This window comes from Rattus norvegicus, chromosome 6 (genome assembly GCF_021556685.1).
Source record: "Rattus norvegicus strain SHRSP/BbbUtx chromosome 6, alternate assembly SHRSP_T2T, whole genome shotgun sequence".
NCBI lineage: Eukaryota > Metazoa > Chordata > Mammalia > Rodentia > Muridae > Rattus > Rattus norvegicus.
In genome coordinates, this window is record NC_141539.1 from 13,360,329 (window position 1) to 13,370,987 (window position 10,659).

General features: G+C 48.2%; 1 protein-coding gene across 7 annotated transcripts in view; it reads left to right on the plus strand.

The window, feature by feature from the left end:
• The window catches only part of Stpg4 (sperm-tail PG-rich repeat containing 4), a 40,431-nt gene that overhangs the window by 27,502 nt on the left and 2,270 nt on the right, over positions 1-10,659 (plus strand). For 4 of the 7 annotated variants that reach the window (XM_087554638.1, XM_087554635.1, XM_087554632.1 and 1 more), the window contains one exon: positions 8,976-9,080. The exons of 1 other annotated variant lie outside the window; for it this stretch is intronic. In XM_087554638.1, coding sequence (XP_087410764.1) covers positions 8,976-9,046 — 71 coding nt within the window. In that variant the 3' untranslated portion in view covers positions 9,047-9,080. Of the gene's footprint in view, positions 1-1,150; positions 1,512-8,975; positions 9,081-10,659 lie in introns of those variants that run through there. 2 more of the 7 variants (XM_087554637.1, XM_087554634.1) reach the window with 1 other exon arrangement.

The window sequence follows — 10,659 nt, forward strand, 5'->3', positions numbered from 1 at the left end:
CAGGTTCTGGTCCAGGAGCCTCAGGGAAGAAGAGAATGTGTTGTCTCCTCCCACACCCAGCGTTCATACAGTGCTCAGATGTGTCAAGTAGAGAAGTGAAATCCGTATTATTTTTCTCTTTTTAAACTACAAATTTAAATTTAACTTTTGCTTCAGATGTTCTTTAATTTCCTTTTAAATTTAAATTTAAAAAATTTTAAAGACAGGATCTCTTTATGTAGTCTCGGAGTTGGCCTGGAACTTGCTATGTAGACCAGGCTGGCCTCAAACTCAGAAATCCACCTGCGTCTGCGTCCTGAGTGCTGGGATTAAAGACTTGCCCCACTCCATGCCCAGTGACAAACACCTTTAACTCCAGTTCCTCTGAAACGAGCTTTGGGTTTATGGAAAGGTCACAGTGCCACCTGAGCCTGTTGACTCTGACTCAGCGCAAGCCACCACCTTCTGTGTGTGTGTGAAACCCGAGGTCACCAGAAATCTGACCTGTGGGTCTCAGGCATCCAGCACAGACGGATATTGGCCGGGTCATCTTCTCCTCTTCAGAACAAAGTTAGCTATAAAATGTACGCGCACACCTGCTTCTCCTGCCGCTGTGGATGGTGAGGAGCTCAGCAGAGTTTGTCTACTGGGTTTGCACTATAGTCTCCTGGCCTATATTAAATATATAATAGTGAACTTATTTATAGTGTTACTATGAATTCACAAGTACGCTATACAGAGTGTTTGAACCCATTTCTCTAACATTGTTAGACGAATTTTATTTCTTGATATTTTATTCCAATTTCTTTCTCCTTTCCCTGCTCCAGGTTAGCCGTCCTTACTGCCCATCTTCGGCCATTCTCCATTATAATCCTCTTGTTTTCTGTGACATACATTTCAAGTCAACCTTGAGAACTGTCAGGGAAAGCTTTACAAAGCCCCAAACATCATGTGTCTCAGAAACATGTAACAGTATTCAAATGCTTTCAATCTTAAATGAAATGAACCCACAATTTTAAATTCAAAATCAGGCATAACAAAATGCCCACAGTGGGTAATCTATGCCATTCATGGGATATTTTGAATATATATATATCACAGTTTTTAAAATGTTTTAATTTTTTCCAGTTTTTAATTTTATATTTGTGGATGTTTTGCCCGAACATTGTAGGCCACATGTGTGCAGCACCCGTGAGGCTGGAAATGTCCTGGGACCACCGAGCACTGGAGTTACGGACAGTCGTGAACTTCCATATGGTGATAGAATTAGAACCCAGGTCCTCTGAAAAAGCCGGTGCTCCTAATTCCTGGGCCATCCCTCCAGACCCTAAAATGTGTTCGAATTAGCATATTTTAATAACACATGATTCATTGTGACACTCTTACATGTGCACAGAATGACCTTGACCAGTTCACCCCCTTGTCCTCCCATGTCCCCTCTACCTCCCAGTGACTGCCTTCCCCTACCCCAGCCCACCGTCCACTTTCTTCTTTTTCTCTTTTCTTAATATAAAAACATTAATGAGGTTTGGTATGTAGTTCAGTGGTAGAATACTTGCCTAGAGTGCCTGGGACCCTGGGTTCAATATCGAGCCCCAAAGAGAAAAAGAATGGAAACAAGGAAAGAGAGAGAGAGAGAGGGAGAGCAAGGAATGAGGGCGAGAGGGAGGGAGGGGGAGGGAGAGAGAGGAAAGAAGAGGGAGGGGGAGGGAGGGGGAGGGAGGGGGAGGGAGGAAGTTAAAAAGAAAAAAAAATCGAATTGACTTTTAACTTGAAAACCAAAGTCCTCCCATCCTGAAGTCATTTTCACTGTGCTCATGTAATAGACACACTTAATGTGTTCGAACATACACACATACACACACAGAGACACAGACACACACAGACATACAGATTACAGACACACAGAGAGAGACACATACACAGAGACATGTATATACACACATACCTGTCATAGACTGCTTGTTCTATATTGGGGGGGTTCAGTAGGTAAGTGATTATATTTTGTTCCCAAAGTGTAGGGGTTTCTCAGGAGGGGTATTTGGAAATATCGTTGGAAAATGATTTTTAATCTCAAATTACAAATGTAAGGTAGTACAGCTATGGTTTTATGGTTTTACTAATATCTCAGAAGGTTTATTTACTATTTCACGTGCACTGGCGTTCTGTCTGTCTGTATGAGCAGGCTGATTAAAAGTACAAGCTGCTCTTTGACTACATAATGAGTTTGAGGCCACTCCGATCCACATAGCAAGTCACATGTAGGGGTACAAAGCGAGACCCCATCAAACAACAGCAGAAACAACAAAAAATCCAGCCCAGCACAGGACAGTACATGCCTGGTGCCCACGGGGGTTGGGGGGCTAGAAAAATGCATGTGCACATCCACATAAATGCAGGTACTCACACCTACCCACAAACATACACAGAAACCCGAGAGAGACCTGAGGTCAATGGCAGGGCAGTACTTTGCATGTGGGGGCCTTGGGTTTGATTCCTAGCACCAAACCAGAGCAAGCCCACTAGTTCTGCATTGCCAGAATCCTCTACTCGTACATGGAACCAGCCAGTCGTAGAAGTATCTTCAGAGGAGCCAGGCCTGATGGCTCACGCTGCCTCACACTTGCAATCACAGCTCCGGGGAGTTGGAGGGAGGAGTATCGAGATTCAGGTCAGCACTGCTCCATTGAAAGTCCTAGGACAGGGGGTTGGGGATTTAGCTCAGTGGTAGAGCTCTTGCCTAGGAAGCGCAAGGCCCTGGGTTCGATCCCCAGCTCCGAAAAAGAAAAAAAGAACCAAAAAAAAAAAAAAAAAAAAAAAAGAAAAGAAAGAAAGTCCTAGGACAGCCTAAGCTACATAAGAAAGACTTCATCTCACAACTAAACAAAAACCAAAACCAAAACCAAGGAGCAAATCATCAAGGAACTGTTGATAATGGGAATAGCTTAGTTGCCAGAAGAAAGAAAATGATCTTTAAAGAATTTTACATGTCCACCCAAAGGGCCATTAATAGTCACTACAGTGATCACTGAGGACGTTATACAATGGCACTTGACATTTTGATGACTTAATGGAACAGTTAAAAAGGCTGCAGACAGGGTTGGGGATTTAGTTCAGTGGTAGAGCACTTGCCTAGCAAGCGCAAGGCCCTGGGTTCGGTCCCCAGCTCTGAGAAAAAAAAAAGAAAAGAAAAGAAAAAAAAGAAAAGAAAAGAAAAAAAAAAGGCTGCAGACAGTTATCCCAGCATTCAGTGGTAGAGGCAGATGGATCTTTATAAATTCAAAGCTAGCCTGTTCTATATTGCAAGTGCTAGGCCAGCAAGAGCTGTGTAAGACCCCGTCTCTGAATGAATGGATGAATGAATGAATGAGTGAATGAATGATGATGGCTTGGCAGTTAAGAGCACTGGCTGCTCTTCCGGAGGACCAGAGCCTGGTTCTGAGCACCCACGTAGCGACTTAGGACGATCCGTCAACTCTAGCTCCGGAAGAGGCGATGCTCCCTCCAGGCCTACATACTCATGGCCCACATACACTCAAGCACACATGCACACATTAAATAAAGAAATAAACCTTTTTTAAAAGAAGAAAATGCAACGTGCAAATAATATAAACTGTGATTAATTTGGGCAAGATCATGTATATGAAAAAGCGGGAACTGTGAGCAAAATTGCTTTCGCTGGCTTCCTGAGGTACTGTGACCTGGGGATGTGGTTATTCCTTTTCTAACACCTTATGATTTCTCAAAACACAGGTTTTGAAGGTAGATAGCACCTTCTTAGTGTAGACAAGCCTGATGTCAAACAACCACGTTTTCTTTCTTGGATGTAAAGACCATGTCCAGTTGTATTTCTGACATCTGGCAGCCCTGTGTAGCTTACGGAAGGGGAGGGAGGGTCAGGCGGATGGAGCACAGACGCAGTGACTCTCTCTGTGTTGTCTTGGAATTGCCCTGGGCCTGAGTATCAGGGTGTGGTATCCGACGTATCAAAGAGAGCTGGATCTTTCCAGCGGTTCCTGGACTGAAGGAATGAGTTCAACTAAAAACTAAGCTGATAGCTTGAAATTCTACGGGGAGCAGAGAGTAATTAATAAACACAGTCAGAAGGAATCAAGCAGAAAATTGATTTTTGCTTGGATGGAACCTGGAAATTAGGGCGGTTACGGGAGATCCCTACTCAGCCCCCTCACTGATGAGCTGCGGGTGGGGATAGCGCAGTTTGGAAAATGTTTCAAGTACAGTCACAGATCTGGGATTTAAAGGTATGATGCCTACCCTGGCAACTGTTTTCTTAAAGTAAAAGCAGTCTGCAGGACCTTTCCAGTGGTGTTGAGAGCAGCAGTGTTTTACTGTCCAGCTGCTAGCAGAGTGTTTCCCGAGCAGACTAAACTTATAACAGTGTCTGACTACAAACGGAGAGGAAAGATGAAGAAAAAGTAGGACTTCCCGTTGCAAGAGCCCATCCCAAATTAGCCTGAGCAAAAAACAAACAAAATAATGTAAAAGAATGCAAGGTTAGTTGGTCTGCTTTCTAGAGCTGTAACCAAACACTGCAGACTGAATAGGTTATGTAGAAACCAGGTTCTTAGATTCGCTTTTGCTGTGAACAACACCATGGCCAAAAGCACATTGGGGAGGAAAGGGTTATTTCACTCACTGTCCTTCATCAAATCATGGAGGGCAGGACCTTGAGCAGGGCAGGAACCTGGGGCAGGAGCTGATGCAGAGGCCATGGAGGCATTGCTCACTGCTCACCCGGCCCTGCTCAGCCTGCTCTTTATAGAAGCCAGGACCCGCCCACAATGGAGGCCCTAACTCATCCATCACTGAGTGAGAAACCGCCCTACCTGATCTTGGAGGCGTTTTCTTAATCGGGGCTGTGTCCCCTCAGCGGACTTTAGCTTGTGTCAAGTTTATACAAAGCTATGCAGGACAGTCACTCCTTGACACACAAGCTCCTTGTCAATGTGACATGTCACCATTAACCCTTTCCTTTCTCACTCGATTCCAGGATCAACTCTAAAAATCCAGCATCTTTACAAATTCAAACACTAAAAGATCAGTCTCCTTAAAATGTCCGATCTCTTTAAAAATTCAAAGCCTTTCAGCTGTGGGCTTTTGTAATTCAAAAATTTGTCAAATATTTTCTTCAAAACCTGGGCTGAGTCACAATTGTTAGGACTTTTCCATGAGTTAGGTCAGTGCGGGCCAGTCACCATTTTTCATTTACCTTCGAATGCAGCAGTTATCCCAAGAGTTGGGGTGAGTATTGTACTCTCTCCAGACTTGGGGTGAGCAGTGTACCCTCTCCAGACTTAGGGTGAGCAGTGTACCCTCTCCAGACTTAGGGTGAGCAGTGTACCCTCTCCAGGCTTGGGGCGAGCAGTGTACCCTCTCCAGGATTGGGGCGAGCAGTATACCCTCTACAGACTTAGGGTGAGCAGTGTACCCTCTCCAGGCTTGGGGCGAGCAGTGTACCCTCTACAGGCTTGGGGCGAGCAGTGTACCCTCTCCAGACTTGGGGTGAGCAGTGTACCCTCTCCAGACTTGGGGCGAGCAGTGTACCCTCTCCAGACTTGGGGCGAGCAGTATACCCTCTCCAGGCTTGGGGCGAGCAGTGTACCCTCCCAGGCTTGGGGCGAGCAGTATACCCTCTACAGACTTAGGGTGAGCAGTGTACCCTCTCCAGGCTTGGGGCGAGCAGTGTACCCTCTACAGGCTTGGGGCGAGCAGTGTACCCTCTCCAGACTTGGGGCGAGCAGTGTACCCTCTCCAGGCTTGGGGCGAGCAGTGTACCCTCTCCAGACTTGGGGCGAGCAGTATACCCTCTCCAGACTTAGGGTGAGCAGTGTACCCTCTCCAGACTTAGGGTGAGCAGTGTACCCTCTCCAGACTTAGGGTGAGCAGTGTACCCTCTCCAGACTTGGGGTGAGCAGTGTACCCTCTCCAGACTTGGGGTGAGCAGTGTACCCTCTCCAGGCTTGGGGCGAGCAGTGTACCCTCTCCAGGCTTGGGGCGAGCAGTGTACCCTCTCCAGGCTTGGGGCGAGCAGTGTACCCTCTCCAGGCTTGGGGCGAGCAGTGTACCCTCTCCAGACTTGGGGCGAGCAGTGTACCCTCTCCAGGCTTGGGGCGAGCAGTGTACCCTCTCCAGGCTTGGGGCGAGCAGTGTACCCTCTCCAGACTTGGGGCGAGCAGTGTACCCTCTCCAGACTTGGGGCGAGCAGTGTACCCTCTCCAGACTTAGGGCGAGCAGTGTACCCTCTCCAGACTTGGGGCGAGCAGTGTACCCTCTCCAGACTTGGGGCGAGCAGTGTACCCTCTCCAGGCTTGGGGCGAGCAGTGTACCCTCTCCAGACTTGGGGCGAGCAGTGTACCCTCTCCAGACTTGGGGCGAGCAGTGTACCCTCTCCAGGCTTGTCCCTCCAGGCTCTGCTTCCAGCATGGACCAGTCCTCCACTGGCTTGCTTTGCAAATGCCTCCTCTTGCTCCTGTCCATCCCAGCTCAGATGCAGCTTTCCAAGGGACTTCTTGGGGACACTGGGACCGAATCAGTGTGCCCTTTCACTACATCTACCCCCTTGGGTGACATGGACATTATATATAATATTTTGTACTTTTTCTGATGTTCCCCACTAAAATGCAAGCCATAAGAAAATGTGTTTTTCTTGTCAACCAGGACTCAGTTCTCCTAATGGAACAGCAGTGGTTGTTGTTGTTTCTTGTTGTTTTTGTTTTTTTTTTTTTCAAGACAGGGTTTCTCTGTGTAACCTTAGCTATCATGGGACTCCGACCAGGCGGCCCTGAACTCGGAGATCTGCCTGCCTCTGCCTTCTGCTGGTGTTGCAGGTGTGGGCCGCCACTGCTCCACTGAAGCAGTGGTTTTGCAGCAGCATCTTAAAGATGGTAGGGATTTGTTTTCATTTGTTTAAAAGCCCTTTAGTGACTTCTCCTTTATGCCACTCGGCTGAGTGTGACTTCTGTTTTCATGGCAGTAGAGGGCATGAGGCCAGCTGGCAGAGAGACGGTGGGAGAAACGCCGCGTGTCCTCCCTCTGAGGATGGTCCCTGAAACTGCACAGCTCGGCTACTTCCAACTTGTCATCCTGATGTGACTCGTGTGGTTGCACCTAGATGTCCAGGAGGTCAGGAAATCGAGTTTTTATTCTGGGCACAAACATGCTCAATCCAAAATTGTTCTAGTGGTCCCAAATAGCAGACCAGATACTGGGAAACAATCATTTCCAGGTAGCTTCTAGCTCGTTGCCTGGAACACGGTACGTTAGTTGAAAGATTTAAGTAGAGGAACACAGTCGGGTGCTTCTTATACCCAGTGAGAGGGACTTCAGAAGTCCTTGGTCAAGTGGTTACTTCGCTGGTTTCTTCTACGTGTGAGGAGACCTTCAGCCTGTCTTCTGTCCTAGTTGTGGGGCTTGCTGGGATGCCTTGGCATCCCTGTACTATAAATATTTCTCTCCTTTTGTCTTCATATGGTGTTTTCTCTCTCCCCCTCTGGTGTGCGTGCAGGCGTGTGTGTGTGTGTGTGTGTGTGTGTGTGTGTGTGTGTGTGTGTCCCCTTTGCAGCAAGGGGAGCACCAGACACACTGGACACGTGCCCACTGGAATAACAAGACCTCAATGTGAATTAGACCCTGTGTCCAAGTAAAGCCACAATCTGAGGTGCTAGCAATTCAGAATTCGCATGACTGAAGCATGTATGTGAGGTAGCATGTGCCACCCAGCACAATGGAGTGCAATGGGAGTTGCCTGGCTATGTGAGCTTGGGGGTGGAGACGCAACCCAACAGAACGACTTGGGGTGCTGTGATTGCTGCCACGCAGGCTCACTGCTGTCCTTCTCATTGCTCCTGAGGAGCTTCCGCAAGCAGGTCCAGCTGTCCCATCTTCTTAGCTGGAGCAATGGTGCTGTCAGGGAGTCGAGGGGGTTACTAAAGGCCCACCATTTCTGTACTCTCATTGGCCATTCCCAATCAGATCCAAGGGAGTCAAGTTTCAGGGGCAGCACTCCAGGAAAACCCACAGAGCCCCATAAGTTGAGTCTCGCAGCTCTGCGATTTCCTAGCCAGGCTGGGTTCTGCCCGTGCCCTTCCCCATGTATAAGCTGCTCTGAGCTCAGTTCAGATCTTCATTTATTTATTGGTGAAACTCCCACAGCTCCCCTTGGTGAGAGCGACTTATTAGCGACCAAAGGGGAAAGGCCCATCCTGTTAGCACCAGGAGGGTGGAGTGGGAAGCCTCTCGGCCAAGCAGAGGGATGCTCATCACGAAAAGCTCCAAAGCTCCCCGTGGTTTCTGGGATTCCAGCCAGGTGGCAACTCTGTCATCCCCTGGGGCTGAGTGTCAATAGCTTATTGTCCTGGCGACTTTTATGTCAACTTGACACAAACTAGAGTTATCTGGAAGGAGGGAACCTCAATTGAGAAAACACCTCCATCAGATCCTACTGGAGGTCATATTCTTAATTAGTGATCAATGTGGGAGGGCCCAGCACATAGTGGGTGGTACCATCCTGGGTTCTATAAGAGAGCAGGCTGAGCAAGCCATGGGGAGCAAGCCAGTAAGCAGCATCCTCCATGGCCTCTGCATCAGCTCCTGCCTCCAGGTTCCTGCCCTGCTTGAGTTCCTTCCCTGCCTTCCTTCAGTGATGAGAATAAGAGCCAAATAAACCCTTTCCTCCCCAAGTTGCTTTGGTCATGGGGTTTCATGGCAGCAACAGAAACCCCAGCTAAGACCCCACCCCCAGGTGACTGGGCCTCCTTCCCGCCTCTCATGACTGTACTGGGCAGCTCAGCAGGCAGCATGGCTGTCTTTCTTAGGCTTCTAGCTTACACCCATAGGACTTTGCAGGCCCAGATCTGAAAGTTTCTATTACATCAGTGTGATTCATGTGTTTATTTGTAGAAGGCAAATAATGCTTAAGATACAGCAAACGTTAGTGAAAGTCAAGAATTCCTTTACTTGGTAAAAATGTCTTCCAGCACGAGGGCCCTGGACCAGGGGACTACAACTTGAAACTGCCCCGATCAGGATCTATCACTTCGTGTTTTAGATCTAGGGTTCCCCGGTTCCTGCCTGTCGGTTCAGTAAGTATTTCTGAGAGACACACTGTGTGGTGGTGGGCAGGGCGGGTGGAAGAGGGTCCTGTCACATGCCACCACAGTGTTCTGGTTGTATGTTGACTCGGTGACCACGTGCCTGTGTCTGGAAGCTTCTGACTTAGGACCGCCCTGGGCTCCAAGACTGTACTGATTTCCAGAGCTGTGGGTTCTCTGATCTGGCTATTTGGGATGACACTGACACTGTCACTGATGTGAGCAAAGCAGGAATCAACCACCCAGAACTGCCATTCTGAGTGTGTGCACGTGGCTTCTGGAAGCTGACAGAAGTCAAAGGTGAAACGGAAAGATTGTTCCTAAAGCAGATAGGACCATTACCTGGAAACAGAGTTTGCCATTTCAGAGCTGGGTGTGATGGGGCAGGACTTTGATCCTCTGAGCGCTTGGGAGGCAGAGGAGGCAGAGCTTTGAGAATTTGAAGCCAGGCTCTGTGTGTGTGTGTGTGTGTGTGTGTGTGTGTGTGTGTGTGTACGTCCATGTATGTGAACCACTGATTTAGGGGATCATTATGGCCTTTTTAAAAATCTTTCCAGAGGACTGGGGCCATGGCATACAATGTAGAGTGAGTTCCTTCCGCCTTAAAGGCAGGCCCACTGTGGTCACTCTGGAGGCTCTTAGGTAGCCCAAGCCTGGGAATTACCACAGAAGAGAACACCTTGATCACCTCAGCGGGTAGCCTTCTCTCTCTTACATGGGAAGCCTCTCTCCTCCTGGTGAAAGCCCACATGCTTGGGAAGTGTTTGCAGCTAGGCCTGCCAGCAGGCAGGGATCTACTTGTCACTCTTTCCCAGGATAAAGGCCCTGTCTGCGGGCTACAGGCATCTGTTTGCAGAGCTGCCTTGTCCTAGAAACATCTTCTTTTCTTCTTCAAAGTAAGTGTTTTCCTGTCCTGGGTGATACATCTGGGATAGTTCTAGAGCCGGAGTGAGAGCTATCAGCTCCGTTAACTCTGAGAGCTTTAGTTTCTAGGTATTGGTTCTGATTTGGGTACTTTGCAGTCAGTGACTGTTTGTGTCCTGCATATCAGAGTCACTCTTTTAGAAAAGAGCTCCATCCATATAGAGGACCAAGTCACTCTTTGCCAATGGATGATCTGAGAGATGGGGACAAACTCGTGACATGGGAACCTCCACAAAAGTGGGCAGACACCTCTTCCTCTTCCAGTAGATGAGGAGTCTGCTAGCCATCCAGAGATTTCCCTTGGAATCTAGAATGTTCATTATGTTATGAGGTGTTAGAATTTAAGGGGACAGCCAAGAGAAAACATTTTGGCTTCAGGATTTAGGAGTACAACAGCCATAGCGGCCCACAGGCACCTTTTGCCTCCTGATAACCAAACCCCAAGAAAACTGAGCAATCACTAGAAAGGGCAGAGTCCGCTCGAGTCCGGGGTTGCTGCTTTCTCTCTCTCTCTCTCTCTTTTTTTTTTTTTTTTCTTTTTTTTTCGGAGCTGGGGACTGAACCCAGGGCCTTGCGCTTGCTAGACAAGCGCTCTACCTCTGAGCTAAATCCCCAACCCCGCTGCTTTCTCTTAAAGGAACATTTT